At 35.6% G+C, this 21,118-nt stretch overlaps 1 protein-coding gene across 2 annotated transcripts in view; it reads left to right on the top strand.

Annotated features, from left to right (window-relative positions):
- Window positions 1–21,118, top strand: part of LOC132205038 (neurotrimin-like) — a 145,941-nt gene that overhangs the window by 95,498 nt on the left and 29,325 nt on the right. For both annotated transcript variants that reach the window (XM_059633862.1, XM_059633861.1), the window contains one exon: window positions 7,671–7,884. In XM_059633862.1, coding sequence (XP_059489845.1) covers window positions 7,671–7,884 — 214 coding nt within the window. The remainder of the gene's footprint in view (window positions 1–7,670; window positions 7,885–21,118) is intronic.

Here is a 21,118-nt window from a genome sequence, read left to right as displayed (position 1 = left end):
CCGATTCCCACATTTTTCTAGGGCAAATTGGCTACTTTGTCTGAAACAGTTTATTTGTTTTTGTTTATATATTGATGTTTGATTCCTTCGCATATATCCAAACGTCTGACAGAGAGCACATGCCAATTTGCTTGAAACACTACATTTTGACGGAATTTCCCCAAGACTAGCTGCTATCACAGATGATCTAGACAGCTACATTCTCATCGAAAAAACTGATATATGGAGAACAAAAGGTGAGCAGAATATTGATCTCGGCTGCTTTTCTATTAACGAAACGAGAATATTTTTAAATAAATGAGCTCAAGTGAATTTTATTGCAATTTATATTTGAATTAACTGTCATATTTATAAAAGGATAGCTTCAAATGAATCACAAAAACTGAATATTTGTGTATAAACTTGGATTTTTGTGATAATGTTGTAAAAAATGTATTTTTTAAGTTTATTTGCAGTTAAAATAGATAAAAAATTCACCAAAATTAATTCAGTAGAACTATTGGAAAAAAATTAAAATTTTTAAATTTACAAGGTCCTAATCGGAAATTCATGAAATAAAAAAAAAAAAAATACTGCGCAGATACTTGAAACGTCATGAGTGAATGAAGCATCTTTCCGTTTTCATTATTTCAGTAAAAAGATTAAATATCGCCCGTCTTAACTTGATATTTTCAGCTAAAAAAAAAAAAAAATATTCCCCTCCTAAAAATTAAAGGTATAAGGATTTCAGACAATCTGTGTTTTTGTCTGGCTGTCAATATTTTCCAACATGACAAACCCTTTTCCCTTGGCTCGTTAGGACAGGTCCAATTAAATAAAACGGAACTTTCACAGAAAACTAAACGAGAGGGAGAGAGACTGCTATTGTTGCAAAGTTTCAATAACACACACGCATTAGAGGAGCTTTCCAACTTGATCGTCGCTTTTCTCTCTCTCTAGCGCGGCAATCTCGTCTCTAGTAGTTCAATTTAAGTGCACAGATCCGCCGCTTTGCCAGTCGGGCTATACTTTGTGTGTGCCTTCGCGCAGATTTAGGTTAATGAGCTTTGACAGCTCTGCGCGATAAGGCGGCTTTCCCGCTGGTCGGAAATCAGATACGCGCAAAAGCAGCTCCACAAGTAGATTTTTTCATAGTAAATTTTGCTTTGCCGGTCTAACCATCAATAATAATGACGGCTGATCTTTTTGCGTGGCCATTTCGGCTTTATGGTGCAATAAGGTCTGAAAAAATAAGCTGGGCGCGTAAGATGACGCGTGTAAGCTGCGCTAAATTGATATCACACGCGGCAGCCCGGCGAGCAAACGGTGTTTGTCTTCCGACGTGGCAAGAAGTGCGGAGAAGGAAAAGAAGAAGAAGAAGTAGTGCGGCCGGCTGTTGGGGCTGAATTTTTAATGAAAGGAGGTGGGATAAAAAGTTTTAATGCGTTCAAAGTAACCGCGGCTTTCTGCGTCGGGGGAAAAAGAAACGAGTAAAAAATAAACGGCGGCAGAGTTTCGGTTGCCTTAAAGAGCTTTTAATTTCGTCTCTACCAGTTTCTCGGAAGAGAAAAAAAAACGCCGAAGGCCATCATTTTGCTCAAAAGGGAGAAAAAGAGAGAGGCTTCGGTGGGATGAAAACGAAACGGAAATTAATTGTGTAATGGAACGCGGAAATTTTCCATCTCCAATACTTTTGTGGAGAGGATTAAATATCACAGGAGGTGAGAAATTCTCCATTTCTCCAACAAGCTTCTAATTTTAAAAGCCTTATACTCACAGTTTTGTCTGTTAAAAAAAATTTCAAATTCTTTGGCAAGCAAATAAATAATATTTTTTTACATTGAATTTTTTTTGCCATTTCTTAAGAATTTTTAATTTTTTTCAAATTTTCTCAATTTTTACTAGATTCTTGATCATTGAAGGTCTCGTTCTTGTGGATATTTTCATAATTCTTCTAACTCTATTTTGAATGTTTTCTCTCTCGTTTAATTTTTATGGCTGCCAAATTCAAATTTATTTTCATGTTCTATTAAAATAACAAACTTTAAAAAGTAAAAACTGGCGAGTGCTGGTAAAAATAATAGAATTTGAATGTTGGCCAAATACAGCAGAGAGAGTAAAGCAAACTGGCAGCATTTCAAAGCACTGGCAAACAATCGCGGTTCTCTTTTCCGCCGATTTGAAAGGATGGAAAATATGCGCGAGCGGTGCAAACAAGTGTATAGCGCTCAATTAGCATCCGCAAAAATTTGCACTCTTCATTAATTAGCAAGTTCTCGGGCCGGAAATTCCAGCCCGCCCGACGCCACCGCCGCAGTGGCGTAAAACCCGCAAAGCAGCGTGCGCCGTGTTGATTGAGTTTATCAATTAATCAAGCAGACGCGACTCTTCGTTTGCTCCGCGCCCGAGAACAAAGATTAGTTAAGTGCGCCATGAAATGTATGTCTCTTCGTTCGCGGAGTGAGGCTCCAGTCTAAAAACTTAATTGTTTGCGTGCAGAGCACGAGAAACGCTCAACATGTTAGTGCCTCTCGAAAGTTGGCTGTGAGGAAAGGAGTGAGAGACTTCCCGCGGCGCAGATACATGCCTTTCAAAGTTAAACTCACACAAATTATGCAACAGATAGATAGAGGGAAACACCAATTCCATATATACTACATAATTTAGTTTTATATTTAAAAAATAGTAAAAATTGATTTTATCAAACTAAAATAAGTCTAACCTGAATCTACAAAATTATAAATTTCTTTAAACGTATGAGATAAACTTACAAAAATAATTATAATCATATTGATAATTTCGGTCGTTTTTCACATGCATTTTTAAAATAATTATATCAGGAGAAAATTCCACGCGGAATGTCAACTAATTTTACAATTTTTAGATAATCGAACAGAGATGCAAAGTTCATATTGATATAGTTGTAGAATAAGTTAAATGAAAATAACAAAAAAAACTAAGCTTATTAATTTGTTTGTATCTTTGGAAATTAATAAATAAGAAGTAAATTAATGAATCATTAAAAACATAAAAAAATTGCTTCTTTAAATAAATATGCTTATTTGTCTTCTAAAATTTAAAATTAATTATTTTAAAATACAGTTGTTCTTAAATGTCATTTAATATATAATAATTACTAAGATTTGTGCCAATTTGTCTGAAAATATATTAATTTTTTTCTAATTGATAATTAATATCAAAATCGTCTTTTTCTTTCATTTATATTCTTACTACAATTTCAACTAGTTGGTTGCAAAGTAAATCTTATTGGGTTCATTAAATTAAATTCTGAATTCAGAGAAATTTGCTGTGTTCTATACACACTACATTTAAAAATTAAAATTTCAAATCTCACAGGATATATTTTAATATTTTTTTCAGACGAAATTTAATTAACTTTTTATGATGTTCCGAGATGAATATTTCATTTTTCTCCATGTCAAATTTACTGAGAGCATGTTCCTTGAAGCTTTGGAGCGGCTCGAGGAATGCATGCAAAATATATTTCATTCAGCAGGCGCGTCGGCTTAAAAATTTCATAATAAACATTTATCACGGAGGCGCAGGCATGCAAAAAATGTGCTGAGCGAAGGAGCGAAAAGTGGGGCGCGGTCAAAACTCCGCAGACAAAGGCAGTAAAATTTGGCAGTTTGGCGAAAGCCGCGGTATTTGTGCGCGCGATATAAATTCAGGCGGCGCGCATAATGCCTTGGAGATCTATTGTGCAAAACAAGGCCTGGCCAAGAGAGACGCCAAACATCTCCAGCCTGCGGGGGAGAGAGTAATGGGCGCACGTTTAGCTCACAGACTCACGTTCCGTGGCGAACCAATAATACACCCCGTGAGAGTAGCAGACATTATTAACGCAAATTAAACGTGGCTAAGCATTTCAAACGGCCGAACCCTCTCTTTCTTTTTTTTCCCTCCTTTGCTGAATTCGCTCACGTCCTCCTATTTTATAACAAAAGTGCCAAGCCGTCGCCGTTTAAATGTATTATGCAGCCAACGACTCACTCCTTCTCTTGTCAGAGTTCCTCCCCCTACCCCAAATTGCCGCCCTAATGGAATACATGCCCCAAATTTTTCCCAAATTTTTTCCCGCGGCCGCACGCAATTCATTCCGAGTGACAGCACAATATGAGGCGCAATTTTTTGCCGTCATCTCTCTCGCCGACGACTGTAAACAAGACTTTTTTGCCACCGTGTTTTGCGTTTCTCACCCTCTAAAAATGTCAAAACTTCGAAGGTTGTTTATACATTCCACTTCTCGTCGAACGCGATTTCTTGGGCTGTTTCCAAATCACGGAGAAAATCCTGCCAAACGCCAATGATGTATACACAAGATTATATTTTTCCCTCATTTATCAAATCAAAATTGATGGTGTTGAATTATGTAGAAAGTAAAGAAAGTTTGTATAATAAGTTTTGATAAGTCTGGAAACCTCAACAATTAGTTTAATTACGTAAATCCATAAAAACTTGAAATATTCCAAGCTTTTTGGAAAATTGTTTTAGGCAAAAAATTATTTGTTTAGTCCGTCCCATGATATTTTTGCAGCAAAAATGTTGCTTGGTACCAAAGTTTCTCCTAGTGGCAATCAATTATCACTGCAAGGGTGTTCCGATTTTTTCCTCGACTATATAAACACAGCTTTTTGCCAGTGAAATTAACAAATTAATTAATATTAATGCAACCTGCTTGACATGTATGTTGCGCAGGTTGCGTCTTTTTCATCCTTGTAATGATTGCGAGTCCTAAATTGATAAAAAAAATGAATCAAATTGTTTCCTAATCAATATTTTGTCTTAGGCTTTATTATTGGGAAAAAATATATTTTGAAAAAAATACATTTTTCTGATCATAGAAATTTCTTAAAATATAAACTTGATAAAACTTTGTTTCAAAATGCAATTTTGTAAAGAGCTCTGTGACCTTTTGATGGAAAATCGATGTTGCATTTGAAAGGCGCACATAATCAGGACAAACTCATCTCCATTTAACGCTCATTTCGTTGCTGCCGGCTAATAAAGTGAGCTCTACGCGGCAAATCCTAAACCTTGATCCGCGCACGAAACGCTACTTTAAGTAAAAGCAATACTTTGCCGAGGCACTTTCTAGTCATGTTTTATACTGCGATGCAAAAGTTAACGCCGCACTTTGAGCGCTGCTGCGTGACGGCAAACAAAAAAGAAAACGGCGTGAAAAGTCGAGCTGGAAAGACACGCGGTGGAAAAAGATCGGCAAGGGTAGCAGAAATGTGGCGATGAAAGCGTTCGCCCTTTTGATGGAGGCACTAAAGATTCCATTCAAGCGTAGCAATTTCAGTTTGCACTTCTTGTGAGGTGATAAGACCGAGTCCTTTGAATTACTTTAATCACCTTCAGCGTTAATGAGGCCGAATTAAATTTTATTCCTCGAAAGGAGTTCGCTCGCTTTAATTACGAAGCATAATCGCAATCTGTGGTTTGTGACGTTCCAGGAAAGCCCTTCCCTTTATAAAACCCTCAATTAAATTAATCAGGCTCCGTGCAGAGCGCCTCGCTCACCTCTTTTAACTCTGAGCCGGGGTGGGAAAGAATTATCCAAGAAAGGCTTCGCCACCGCCGAGCACATGCCTGAGATTGCTTCGGAATCTTGTTACGTGCAATTTGCCCGCATCAGCTCCCTGCGCCGATGAGGAAATTGGTCCCCTGGAGAGGATTTCTAATTAAATTATTTCAGCTGAGCAGATGTATGAGAGAAAAATCAGCTGCCAGGGCTTATTTTCGCACAATGGCCCAATATAAAGATTTAGTGAGAGGAAGAATAATAAAACTGAAGCAGAAAATATTGAATGATAAGAATTTTTTATAATAAATCTGAAAAATATGAAAGATTGTAAAGTTTAAAAAATAAATATTTAAATCGTATTGGACTTTTTTTTTTTAATTACTTGACTTTAAATTCATTATTGTTTTTACTTATAAATATAGCTTATTTATTTTTTAAAATTTTAATTTTAATGATATTAGCAATAAATTATTTTACTAATTAATTCTAATACACAAATAATATAATATATTATCCAATGAATGAGGTAGTATACAAAACAGTAATCAATTTTAACAAATAGTGTCAAAATGCCTTTCTGTCATCAGGAGTTCAATATGGTAACTTGTTTTTAATTTAATCTTCATGCACTAATTGATCTTTTGAACAAATATGGACTGCATAGGAATAGAAAGAAAATGGTAAAAATTCCAAAAACGTTTACTGTTGTTGAGAACAAGCATAATATTCATACATTATTTGTTATTCACAATAAGAAACTTTATTTGCCTAAATACCAATTTTTTTTGGCAGTTCTACTGTGTTGATTTATAGTAATTAAAAAAAATAACATCACGTACCTTACTCCTTTTAAAATTTTTACTCCATCAATCCCAACAAAATACATTAAATTTTAAATAAATTTAGATTTTTTTTCCTTTTTTTGAACCTTCATGTGTAGTGCGTTTTAAAATGAATGAGCACCATTCGTAATTTTTCCTCCAAAGAATGATTCCAAAAGCCTGGAAAGCTTTTCCCACTCAAATCAATCTACCAAAAGTAAACAAAGGGCGAAATTATGAAAGGGAAAAATTACAAAAATTCTAATTAAAGGGACGCGAAATCAATAACCGTAGTTGCTGCAGGAAAATCAAAGATATGCATATATTTTGGCCACTCAACGTCGGGCATAACGCTCGTCTCTGACATTACGTACACCTGTCCGCCTTAATTTATTGAACGCCCGCGGGAGGCAACAGAATGCAATTGGACCTGTCACGAAATACAATTCTATTAAAGCACGCGGTGTCTCGTTGTGCTTTGCATAAATTGATTTTCCAGCGAGCGGCGCGATTAGCATCCCTGAGAGGACTGATTTATTTCACGTAGACTCGTCGGTGCGAATTTCATCTCCCGCCGGCTCTGGTATATATTAATTCACATGTGTGTGTCTGTCGATTCTAATGCACTTTCCGCCTCAAGAATTATTACCGGCGAACAGGATTAACAACAACGGGCATGTTAGCTTGAATCTGTCACACAAAACACACTATGTTTGTGTTGGAGAGGGTTTGCGGTGTGTTGAGAGAGAAAGCATTGTGACAATTTGAGCTACAAACTATGAGGAAATTAAAATAAATTTATATTCAATTAATTGGCATTAAAAATTTTCCAGTCAACCTAGACTGTTCAAATCCAATTCCAACAATATATAATTCCAAATTACAAAAGCTTATCAAATTTTCCACATTGCTTCGATTATAATTTGAATAAAAACTGCTGGGAATAAAAAGAAGATGAAAAAAAAGCTCTTTTAATATTAATTTATAAAAATGCATCTAAAAATAAATTTTCAAATTATAAAATTATTTGAAATCCGGCAAAAATTTCCACGAAATTCATACTATATATTTTTAAAATATCAATCTAATCTAAGGCTGTAATTGAATTTAGCTAAAAATTAGAAAAAAAGGAGGAAAAAATTAGTATATCTAATAAAAAATTTATTGCTGTCCGTTTTTTCTTTTTCTTTTTCGGAATTGAATTGAATTTAAAATTTTGCAAGGAAATTAAAATGTTTTTTCTCAAAACCTTATTTTAAAAATATTCAAATTGATCATCCTTTACAATAAAAATAATTTTTGCACAATTCTGTTCGCAGGTTTCTTGGGTGAGACGTCACGGTGAGGAGCTGCGCTTGATCACCTTCGGTCTGCACACGTACATCAGCGACAGCAGGTTCGCGCTGATGTTCGAGGCGCCCAACAACTGGCGCCTGCAAATCCGGTACGCCACCGCCAGGGACCAGGGCCACTACGAGTGCCAGGTCTCCTCCCACCCCCCTCGTGTTCTGCAAGTTCTTCTGACTGTCGTAGGTGAGTGGTGAAGCATTTGAGTTTTAGTTTTTGCTCGGCGAGGGGCGTGACGGGGTTCCGATGACTTTGTTCGCACTCGTCGGCCGGCAGAGGATATTAATGGCTCGCGACTGACTTGGGGAATTCTAGGGGCCCAGTAATGAACTTGCCGAGAGAGTTGTGATGGAATCTTTATCGACTCGCTCCGGCTTTTCATTTGGAACGAGTTTGGGCGCTTTTTGAACGAAAATTTCATTTACTAAAAGCTCTAAAGAGGAAGGAACTTTTGATATTTTTTTTTAGCGGCTGGAAGTTTTTGCACCGTCTTGATATTCACTTGTGCCTAAATGATTGGATTTGCTTTGCGCCAAAGTGCGTCGGTTTGGATCCATAGACAGAAACCCCGGCCGCAAGTAGCTGAAATCTGATTAGTGTTGGTGAATAGCTTTTAAATTGAGGCTGGAAAATTGGATAGAATTACTATTCCCGGCGTTCCGTTATGGAATAATCTTGCAGAGAAAATGAGGAAGTTCATGGAGAGTCGTCGAATGATAGTAAAAGATGAAAGTCCCGGGAATTCGTTATTTGCTGGAAAAGAATTCCTTGATGAGACCTTTTGCAGAAATCCGTGCAGAAATCAAACGTAGTTTTCTCCGCTTTATTTCTCATCTCCTGCGTCTCTTTTCGGAATCCACTTCAAAGCGTCCTTTGTGCCACTAGCGTGTGGAAGTAACGTCCTGAAAGGCGCAGAAGAATGCTTAAAAAGTACTTTGCCCTTTGACAGGCTAAATGCACCTAATAAAAGCTGCCCGGGAGTAAAGTTGCGAACGCGCCTGATTGATTTGTATCTGAGTGTGCAAAACTTTCCTGTTCCCCGGGGATTCCAATGGTACGCATCAGAAATTCAAAGCATACAAATAACACAACTCATCAATTAATTAGTGAGTCTGATCAGCTAAAAACCAGTTTTGGTGATTTTAGTGGAAATTTATATCTCTGCAATTTATTTTATTTTCTAAAGTAGTGAAAAGGTTTTTTTTTAGTAAAAATGTTTCAAAGCTGAAATTTTAATTAGAATGGTCCATTTTTTAGCTATTTTAATGTTAAAAATTTAAAAAGCCTCTTTTTTCAAGCCTAATTTGTTTGTCTATAAAAAAAAAGAACACATAAGGGAGATTTCTCTTTTTAGAGTAACTTTCTCAGATTTTAGTGTGTTCATTTTTTTTAAGAGGGTGGAACTGTTTTGAATTCATGCAAAAAAATTGTATCTTTTTAGATCAACAAGTTCGGTTTGAAGGTAAAATATTTTCAACCTCATACGACTCGATACTTTTAATTTAGGACGTTAAATTATCTCTAAGTTTAAAAAGTAATCATGTATAATAATTTCTTCCAACCTTCGCAACAATAATTTATAAAATGTCTTTTTTATATTTATAAAACTTTGCGATAACATCATTGATTTCATCCGTCCCCAATTATTTTCATCTGCAAATTCAAAATGTCCAATTAGCAAGGGTTTTCCACGAAACTGATTCTTTTAAAAACGTCCCTCTACTCTCTTTTTAGTTATTTATTTTTCCCAATTATCCAGTCTGGACCACAAGTTAAAAACTGCGTCCGACTGTTTTGACAGCGAGCGATGTGGGGCGTAATCCGGCGGCTGCTTTTATTAATTGGGTGCCTGCGGTCGGTGGCCAGACAGCGAGATGACGGACAAATATTTAAATCCGTGCCTCTTTGAAATGCACGCCCCGGTGCTCTCAACTCGCTCTCACAACAAAAACAGCTGCCAGAGAGGAAAGCCCGTGTTGCTCTCAAATTGCATTTTCCAGCAGTTGCCGGCGGCGTTGCCGATCAATATGCGAATATTGGCCGATTATTCGAGCGGCATCATGCAAGAGATCATGCTAAATTTCACCCCTTTCAGATTTGCGTTCGGCCAAATGAACATCGACACGAGCAGCCATACTAAAATTGCGAGCTGGTGCCAAAACCGGGACAAAAAAAGAAAGCACTTCGCGGGCGGCATTCGTTTTAATTAGAGGCTGTTGTGTTCTTTTTCTGCTTGTCAAAGTAGCTTCGGGAGCTTTGCAAAAAAAATCTTTTTGTGTTTGCGCCAAAGGACGCCGAAGCCTTTGCAGAAATTATTTCCCAGGCTTTGCTTATTTTGCTTTGTCGTTTTCTGCGAAGAATGAAATTATTGATTCGGTTCCTTTTTTTTCTCCGCCTGGCTATTTTTTTATTTTTCAAAAATGCGTGTCTCTGTGAAGGACATTTTAATTTGATCCCACTCTTTATTATTTCTGGCGTCTTCGCCCAAAGCATACCACCGGGGCCGGAGTTATTAAAACTTGTTTTACGACTGGCTCGACATCCATCTTATACTTTTTATTGGGGATCGCGAGAGAGCCCAGGGGGCACACACATCATCCAGGTCGCATTACATAAATATTGTTTAATCAGTGACCCTTTTACGAGCCGTTTTTATGTCAGCGATGCGTTCTGCATTAAAAGGAGCAAAAAGTGGAAGGCGCCGAAACAAGGGCAGCAGCTGGTGCCTCATTTTGGCGCAGCAACGCGCCCTTTTGTTCCCCGCTCTTTTGTGAAATTTAATCAACGCGCCAAGTAACTCCAAAGCCTACAGTTTTGGATGCACGGTTATTGTTCCATGATAAAATTCCACCTTGTAAAAATTGTCCTACCTCAATGGAAGGAATGCAATGAATTTCAACAAGGTCAATGATGAATTATCGCAGGACTAGAAATGATTTCACAAACATTTTTAAACATTAGTTCTAAAGATCATTAAGATATATCTTGATAATAATTAAATTTTATTTATTTCCTGTGTTCTAAAATAATTATTTTTTCCTACAAAAATTATATTATTTTTAATATTATAATTTTAATTAGTAATTTCATAATTTGATAATTATTTAATTTTTAAAAGTAATTAAACATTTGCAACTTTAAGTTAAATTCATTTATCTGTATGTATGTAAATATTATCATGCATTGATGAGCTCAGTTATGTGAACAAAAATTGTTACTGATTCCAAAGACACATCATGGAGAGTATATCTTATGAACTTGATCGTAATTATTTGAGATCAATTGAAGACAACGAAAATTGAGGAAAATAATCCGAATTTCATTTATTGTGTCTATGGGTTTGGAGCAAATAGAAATGGCACCATCAAACTGGCTCCACTTATGAGCAGCTAAAAACAATGACAAAGAAATTTCTGTGTTGTTATGACCAACCCCACTGGACAATAAGTTAATAATATATGTCGATTCGGATATACATCGAAAAGATTAAAAAGTTTTTTAAAACCAAATTCTGTTTATTTTCCAAACAAATTGAAACTACAACCATATGTATATGTTAATCAGAAAATCAAAAGGCTTCACAATTCATGAATTCAGATTTCATTTGAAATGATTTGAAAATTTTATTGAAATATTCAGCTCACACATTGTCAGTACTCAAATTAGAGAGTGTACGCTTCGCATGCAATCATCTCAATGAATCCTGTTAAATTCCTTTTCATAACGCTGCACACGGAATGTTTGCATAAATTGTAACTGGAATTGCTCACTTCCATCTCTGCGAGTGCAGAGGGAGAATATATTACAATTATCTTCAGTACGCAGAGGCACGTAAAGTTATTCTTAAATATAGTCCGCGAGGTTGCAGTCGTAAATTGCTGTCCGTGGACGCAATGATTTTCATTTCCTTTCTTTCCCCGACTAGAAATTATCGTCTTCATTACAGAGATAAAGCAAGATTTCATTATTACAACTTCCATCTCTGGCGTGGCCTCGAGGAGAGCGATCTGATTTCCAAGATCATAATTCTGCTCGTCGCTGCCTTGCGAAGCGGTTTTTCTTTATTTTATCAGATTCGCCAACTTTTGGTTGGCTGCTTTTTAACAAGATTGTCACAAAAGTTATCTCAAGGATAGACAGCCTCTCTCTCGCTACTGCCTCCGTATTGTTAAATTTAACATGGGACTTCGCTCGCTGACGTGGCTTTTGCCACAACGGAGCTGACTGAATTTCGCTTCGAGACGCGCGCACGGCGAAAGAGAGAAAAATAAAATACGCTGCGCCGACAGCATTATCTCGCGACACGTCGGCAAAATTGTGACTTTTTTATATAGGTGAGGCCAAACAGCGTTTAAGCGATGCTTACAGACGCCTCCCCCAAAAAGGGAAGATTACGCACGAGGGAGTTGGGGAGTTTAGTCAAAAATAGACCAAAGTTACTATTTTTTATTGAGGATGGGAATTTTTTACATTTTGTTCCTAATAATTTGCATTTAAAAATCAATCAAATATCTACTTACTTTGATAATTTTGTAACTGTTTTCCTTAATATTTACCTCTTTTTAACTGCCTCAATTTACCATATTTTGTATATAATTTGGCCTCCCATTTCCAAGATATTATTCTCCTTTTGTTACATGTACATTTTCCGTTCCAGGAAATGGTTATTCAAACTCGCACTTACCGGGTTTGAAATAATCATTGTAATGGGTTATTTCTGTAATACTTAGAAGGGAAATTTCAGAATTGAATAACAATAACAGTTATTATCATTGGTGGAAGTGAAATAAGCCTGCTTAAAAAAATGAGAATTCTTTTAGTATTTAGAAATTTATAATTATGTATATAGAAAAATATCTGCTTTCCTTGGTCAAATGAAGTTTTTTTTCTGCGAGGGGGGATAATTTGTCTTTGGAAATTATGTTAACCGTTTCCTAAAAACGTAAATAAGGGGAAATTCATCATTTTTGTTTTTATGGAATTCAATTAACTATTATTATCTATAACAATTCAATTATACGTGCACAAAAATCATTTTTTTTTAATTGTTTAAAATCTCAAAATTTATTAATTAAAACATTATTAACCCCTTTTAAGAAATTGACACAATCTATTTTATTAGGAACATTTACATATAATATTGGTGTCTTTTATTAACGTTTATGAACCGCAAACAATAAATTCCACCGAGCTCAATACGAAATCCATTAGTAAACACAGTCGCTTCATCCAAGTCTTAATTCCGTCGTCACTGGCGGGTATTAGCGCCGGTTAACAAGCGACAAGCGAATTCAATTTTCAGCATTCATCAGCAGCGAGTTCATGCCCACACGTCCGAATCGTAATCCTGACGAATGGCTGACGGCGAAATTACCATAATGATGGCATTAATGACAGCCATATGTCGCGCCCGGCGCATTATTAATTGATTCCAACAAAAACAGGGCCGACATACAAATGCAGAAACTCGCGTTAATTGTTAATTCGCGAAATGCGCATACACTAATTCATGGGGCGCGCTTTTCCAATTAAATATATGGGAGTGCAATTAGGTCATCCATATTGCATTCCCGCGTGGTTCGTCACCCCTTTGACCGAGAGATAGTGAGTGACATATGATTTAAATGCAATTCCGGATCAGTGGGAGACGGCCTCGCGAATTAGGTCGAGAGGTTATTTTGCTTTAATTGTATAGGTATAGGGAAGTGTCAAATCGGATACAAAAATATAATTTATATTCAGTGCTTACAAGTTTGATATGAAGCTTTTGAAAAAGCTTTTGAAAATATCTGAATGAAATTTTTATTAATTTCAGTTGAGAAAAAATTGTATAGTAAATTCCATTTGAAGCAAAGTCATATATATTAAAAGATTTAAGAAAAAATTCAAGCTGAACTTGTTAAATTGAATACAAAACTCTTAAGTTTAGCCGGAAAAAACTTATTTAATTGCAAAACCCTTTGTCGTCTTTTTTTTAGACCGGCCATTCTTAAAAAACCCACATATTTTTTACAAATTAATGAGGAGGAAACAAGCGATAAAACTGATATTTATTGTATACCCCCTTGTCTCTCACTGCCCTGAAATATACCCGAGCAGGGACCAAATTACAATCCTCACTTGGCAATGCTTTACAACCGACGCACGACACGACATAAAGCAGCAGGCTTTGAAATAAAAAAAGTCTGGTTGTAAAATAAAACATTTTGTCCAGAAAAACGCGACCCAGCTGCAATAAAATTCACGTCTATTGGACGAGCAAATGGAACTGGAATTCATCGGGGCCGAGTGGGCGGAAAAGCGTCCCTTTGTAGTCCTTTCCCGCGAAATGAATCTGTGTGTATCGCATCGAGGCAATATAATTTATTGCCGATATTCTCGGTTCCGTTTCTTTGTGAAGTATGATGGCACAATCTGTGCGAAACATTTTACTCGGAAAATCTTTTCCGTTGCAAATTTTCCTCTGCTTAAATCGAGGAAAAAGAGAAATATTTGTAGTCAAAAAATTTAGTTCGGATCGATTTCCTAGAGGGAAACTGCAGACGTCGACCCCCTTGTAAACATTTTGCAGAACAACTTTCCGCCAAGAGCAAAATCAACGGAAGCATTATTACTTGTGCAAAGTTAGTTATGAAACCTTTTAGCTGAGCAAATAGAAATTTGTTAATAACTTGGAGTAATTTGGTGTAGTAACAAAATTCCATCTCGCTGCCGTCATTTGCATAACATGAATATTTACCCGCCACAATTTCAAAAGGCCCAAAATCATATCTGCGGATTCGTGTGCGAACACACGACGAAAGATTTTAATCAACATGCTGGAGCGAGCAAATATTGCGAGAGTTGGTTTGGAAGTGACGCTGAGAAAATTGCGGTTTCGTCACAATTTGATTCGCGTCTTCTTGAGTTTATTACTGATATTTGCTTCATGTACGGATCTAACTAAGAATAAACATATCCCACTCTCATAACTTACATTCATTTTGCCACAAGGAATACTCAATAAAGCTGGAAAACGCAAACAATATTGAAATCTGAGACTATACCTTCAAAAAGCAAACACAGCAAATTAGTTGCTATTAATACTCTTGCGTAGAGAGAAACCGCATAAGCTTCAAATTAGGCAAATTTTGTTTGTTTGTAATATTCATTTTCCAAATATTTTCTTAGTGTTAATATGAAGCTTGTAGAAACTTGATTTAAAGTCGTATTTTGTCGTTAAACCTTTTATGAGAGTTAAATAAAATTATGAATTCTCTTGCAACATCCATTTTAACACTGGTTGAAAATTGGAAAGTTTTGAAAAAGAGAAGTTAAAAATAAAAATAATTTGATTAGACTTGAGTTTAATTAACTCAGTTTACAAAGTTTGGGCTGGATAAATTTTGTTTTAGTTTATACAAGCTTTGTGAGGAACGTTTCAAAATTTTTGTTCACGACTTTGAGCTTGCAGTTTTTGTAAAACAGGTATTTTGATCACTGGTGGAAAAATGTGCGAATGGATGTAATCGTTTCAAAAATAAATGGCATAAAAATAACTGCAAACAATTGAGATACAATAAGATTTTGCTAACAAAAAAGTGTGGACAAATTAAATAACAAAAATGTGAGTCAAAAACTAAAAAAAGGTAAAGTTTTAGAAAATTTGATTCTTGATGAAATGTCTGATCTAAAGAAATTTAAATTAGATCCAAATTTAAACATTTATGCCAAAGCAAATAAAAAATTGTTCCCATCTTTAAAAATTCAAATTATTTCTATCAATTGTTTCATCAAATGATAAAAAAATTTTGTTTCATACATTCAAAAGACCTTTTTGCATTTAAAAAACGCTAGAGAAACAAAAATCATCATCATCACCTACTTGATATTGCTTGACAAAAAAAAAAAAAATAAAACATTTCCTTGCAGAAGTATTTCATTCAAAACTTGCACTTGTTTCTAGAGTGCCTTTTGTGCGTAAAAAGCAGAGCATTTGGGTTTTATTTTAGCTGACGAGAGGCCGAGAGTGCGGACAATGATATTCCCATAGTGATTTGCCAGCCAGCGCCGTACAAGCAGTGCGCGCTGTGTCAACGAGTAATGCCTCTTTGCATTGTCTGGCCGAAAATATGTAGTGCGGAGTCGGACTTGCTGGGTAATGTTTCATTGTTTACGGGTGCGAAAATTTTATGAGCCCATTTAAAATGATAACGCCGCACGAAAGAGCGAACGTGAAAAGCGGCCGAGCCAAATGCTCGGGTCTCCATTTCGCCGCCGAGTGTCTGGCAAAAAAATTGATGACGACTTTCCCCGCGAGGAAAGAAAATTTTATGCACCCCCTTTGTTCACTGCATTTGCTACAAAAAAAAGCGACTGTATAACCGAATTTTTTATCTTGTTTTTAACTGCCAACAGCGAGACTCCGCGATGACGCAACTTTGTTCTTTCCTTAAATGTCCTTTGCGCCTTTTGCTGCTGCTTTTTGTATTCAAAAATTATTCCCAACCGCTCCGTCTTGAAAAGTGTCACTGCTGGGGAAATTTCTCTGCTTTATTGCAAGCCGAGGTCTCGCAGCAGTGCTCCTTTTCTTTCCCTATTCTTTCACTTTTTGCAGAATGCGTCGCATAATTGCTTTGTTTGTTTCTGCCCGGCATCGATTTTTCTCCCGGCTTCAGCAATTTGCATAATGGGAGGCCTTGAAAATTAATCAATCCTCTCGAAAGTTTTATATCTCAGACTCCCAAGTTTTGTAAAAGTTGCTCTATTTTGAAGATTATATACAAAACTTAACTGAGATAAATATTTCAAGTACAAAAGTTTACATCATAAATTTTAATCTTAAAGAGTCCTCTTTTAATACTGTTTTTGAAATCAAAACAGAGAATCTTTAAAGGAAGATTAGCTGCTGAAGTTACAAAAAAAAATGCACATTGAGAGGCGTCCGGCACAATGATTGTTTCTTAAAGCTCTAAATGTAATTTTTACCCAACTAAAATTTTTTCAATTAAAAAATATCGCACCAATAATTTGGTGATCATACCAGGAGGGCCAAAAAGCCTTATTTATTGATTTACAATAAATGAAAAAGATATGAAAATAATTTATCGCAAATTTGGCATATTTGGCATATTTAATATTTTAAATCAAAATGGTCATATTGTGTAGAAAAAGCTATGATCAAATTATTTTTATTGTTTTGAATTAAAAAAAAAAATAAATAAAAAAAAAAATGATGGGACTTTATCAACAGTACAGAGTACTTTTTGTGAGATTAAAAATGAAACCTGAGTGGATTATCCGTTGAGAGTTATTTCATCAAGAACTTGCTGTGCTAAAATGTTAAATTAATTTTTTTTCAGAAGAATCTAGATTAAAGTTTAACGTTGAGTTGTTTTTAATAAGATAGTAAAATAAGAGTGTTCCATCTTAAAGCCCTTTCGTAATGCATCATCCGCCGAGAGTTGGATTCTTCCGGCCGCAGAACACGACGGACGAAGGCTCTTGCGGCAGAGACTTATGTCGCCTGTGCGTTAAAAAACTTTTACTTGCGAATCCATAAAATACTTTCCGGCCGCAAATGGCGCCTAAATGATGGATAAACTTGCGGGCTGACATCAGGCCAAGTGTCCGTCCGAGCCGAAGTTGTTCCGACTGAGTTTCGACTTCTGCAAGTTTTGGGTCGGCCAGTGTTACACACGCGCAAATTTCACTCTCTCTCGCTCTAAACGCAGCACGACCGGTTTGTTCATTATTGAATTTATATCCGGCAGCAGCAACAACGCCGGCAGCGTGTGTTATTGTGGTTCAGTTTGCGTTACCATAAGCACATTTAATCTCGCTAAAATGCCACCAGTCCTCGCCGCCATTATAATAATGTGCCTTTTTCCCCTTTTCGCCCGGTCGTCTGAGATAAATGCGACGCTCCCCGCGACAATAAAAGCGAGCGGCCGTAAAAAGAGGGAGGGTGAAATTAAAAAATTAAACTTTCACTTGCAAAAGGATGAACAAAATCGACTTTATTAACTATTGTTTCTATACAAGACGTTTGGGTCTTCAGTGAATCAAATGGTGAATTATTAAACGATTTTAACTTTTTTTCAATAATTTCTACCCGTATTTTTTTGTTTAATTAATAAATTTAAATAATCATGATTTAAAAAAAAAAATTAGTAGAGTGTATGGAATAATGAGGAAAATTCTTGAAAAAACTATGCAATAGGAAAATTTCAGTTAAAATTTTAAAATAATTACAAATTTGATATTCTTATAATAATTTTTTTACAGGAAATAATAGAGTCCATATATTCATTTGATTAAAATAGCACAATATTCTACGAAACGTTCATTTCAACGAATTATTTGAACTTCATGCATTAATAAATATGGTGAGAAATTTATGTTGATCAAAACGATTGCTGATTTTCTATCAAAATAAAATTTAATTTTGGTAATTCAAACATAATTTATTCAAACATCAAAATTTTATCAGTTATTTCCAATGAAATTTATAGATGTTTCGCAGTAACCTGTAAAATAATTTTTTTCATCAGAAAATTAGACATCCCTCTAAACAAATGATATTCCATTTATTCAGCCCAAATAATCAACTGAATTGCCCTCAGTGGACAAATGATAGATTTATTTTTAGGAACTGTGCGTTTATATGGCGAAGCGTGTTTTGGCAAGCGATGGTTGGGCTGTGTATTTTATCGGACGTTATCGATTACAGATAAATACCGAATAAACCACTCGGGTGTCAGCGTGGATGATCATTTATTATTTTTAAATGTGTCCCCCGGCTGAGAATCGAGACGGATTTTCGCCGTCGGGGCCTCGAATAGCATTATGGGGAGCTAAATAATATTTCACCCCGGGCAGAAATCCACCATCGGCGGAGGCGACACATAAATTTCACGGTCCTGCAAATGGAGATACACCTATCGTATTTTCAAATCATTTGTTAGGAAGGATAACTTTGGCCATCAATTACCCTTTCCTCTCTGGAATGGGCCGCCCTTCTCTCTCTCTCGGCACGTGATGATATTTCCGGCCACTCTCGCCGAAATTAGCTCTGCATGAAAAACTTTTTCACGCTTTTCACTCTTCGAACAAATCTCGCCCATTTTTTCTCGCGCACCTCAAGGGCCGTTTTCAAACTGACTGGTGCGTTTTCGACCCTCTGCTGGCCGAGATAATTAATTCAACAAAGAAAGGCTGTAAATCTTCTTCTCGCACCTAAAACTTGGCCAACCAGACTAGACAAGAATTGCTCATCCGAATTTAATCTGCGAGGCTTTGGCAAAGCCAGCCGTGCTCATTAAGGTCCACCGCTGGCCAAATTATGCGTGTCAAATTTTAATTTATGACATCGTGTAACAAGTAGAGCACGTTTTGGGAGAGTCTTATGTATGATTAAGCGCCGACAAAAGCAGATAAAGAGGGTATGATTAATTGGAATTTGATTAAAAAAATATTTCTCTATTGGTAAAAAATCATTTGATTTTATTATTAAGGAGCAAGGAAAGAAAAGAATCATGTTCATTTGATTAAAAATTCCTTATTATAAAAAATTTAATAAATAAATATAGCCTTTTAAAAGTCAGAGAATAATAAATTTATAGGATTAAAGTTTTAATTTTTTTTTTATAAAAAATTAATAAATTTGTATATTATTTTGCGTTTTATCTATTGATTTATTTCCACTTTTCTTGATTCAAAATTGAGTCTGTTCTAAAACTACCTCAATTTTTCCTGCAAAATAAATTATTTTGCGGTTTATGAGCAAAAAATTTGTGTTACTTTAAAAGAAATTTTTGTGTTATCAGGGTTAAATTTAAATAAGTTAGAGATTTGATTATAATATATGAAAGTTGGGTTCCCTCCAATACGCTCCAATATTTGAATCCTCTTACATCGGTACACAAAAATAAACTCAGGGTGCACAATTCAAAATTTTTATCCTGGCAGGGGTTGTGGCTCTGGGCGATTTTTATTTAATTACTATTTCGCTGTACAAGTTCGCCGTTATATGAATTTTGCAGAGCCAGATCGCAATCCGCACATGCAGTCGCGGCTTGAGTTATTGCGTCCCAAGAGGAAGCAGCGATTAAAATTTATTGGACGTGTATTGCAGCCGATATGCGGCACACATTTGTTGTAATATTCAAATGATAAATTCGTATTTATCTCTGTGTAATAAAGTGAGCTCAACTTTTTAGGGCCGTGATTTGTTGGCGCTGGAACAAATCCAAGAAAAGTAGAGAGAGAGTGTGACGCGCTCCGGACTATTGATTCTCGCGCCGCCGCGGCCACTTTCCACCACTTTGCGATAACTCGCACGAGAGACACTGCCTGGCCGCGGCCAAATTTCCATAAATTACGACAAACCAAGTCGCAATTGAAAACTAAAAAACCTAATTTGATATTCATTCACGCCCACATCGCAAAGCTATTTTATTTTTTTGATAATGGGACTATTTCCATTTTTTGTCTGAGAAATTCTAATTCTGTGAATGTGAGGAAATCGTAATTGTAAGTCTCATACACCAAAATAGAAAATCCGTTGAATATTGATGTTCATTTTATTTATAAATAAACAAATAACAACTTAGCTCATAACTCAAATAAGTTGCAAAATTTATGAAGAGATATTAGTGACGGATCCTTTCCTTATCAATCTTAATTTTTATTGGTTTATTTGTTATTGTTATTGTTGCAATCACCCTGGGTTCGTTAAATTATTGAAAAGAAATCAAAAACACTAAGAATTATGGGAAAAAACAACTAGCAAGAAATTTGCTAAATTTTTGCGTGTTTAGCTAACTCAAGCGTTTACAACACAACAATTTTAGAAGATAATATTAATCCAAGTTTTTTTTATTAAATCGGTTCAAGCTATGAATGGATTATTTTCACAATTTTTCCTCAAATCGAGGATCGGAGCGAGCAAGAGCAAAGCAAAAAACTGAGCTTGCGTTTCGTGAATTTAAATAATGTTAAAGCAACTACATAGTTTTCATGTTTATTTGCTAGATATTAAAGCGAACTAGTTTTTTTGGGAAAATTGTTTTCTTTTTTAATTAATAGAAGTTAATTTTGATAATAAGAAGAAGATATCAAAGACTGTTGCAATGCTTATGATTGAGGGGGGGGGTAATATGTGTTATTTTTTTTTTAATTATTATAACTCACTGCGGCGGATGGGGTGTTTTTTTTTATCTCGGAAGTTTTGGCAAAAAATTGCTAGTGGTGATGCAATTTTGTACAACAATTCCTTTATTTCCAAATAAATTGTTTTCAGCAATTGAATGTAAAAAAATGTTACGTCACAATTTTGACAAATAAACAAGGATTAATAATAAATAATTATTATAAGAAAGTCTTAATCTTCTTCTTATAATGCAAATTGATGCAAATGATGGAAATATTTTTTTTTTAA

This window comes from Neocloeon triangulifer, unplaced genomic scaffold, assembly GCF_031216515.1.
Source record: "Neocloeon triangulifer isolate White Clay Creek 2 clone unplaced genomic scaffold, ASM3121651v1 ptg000002l, whole genome shotgun sequence".
NCBI lineage: Eukaryota > Metazoa > Arthropoda > Insecta > Ephemeroptera > Baetidae > Neocloeon > Neocloeon triangulifer.
The sequence above is the reverse complement of the archived record's forward strand: the minus strand, read 5'-3'. Positions and strand labels throughout refer to the sequence as shown.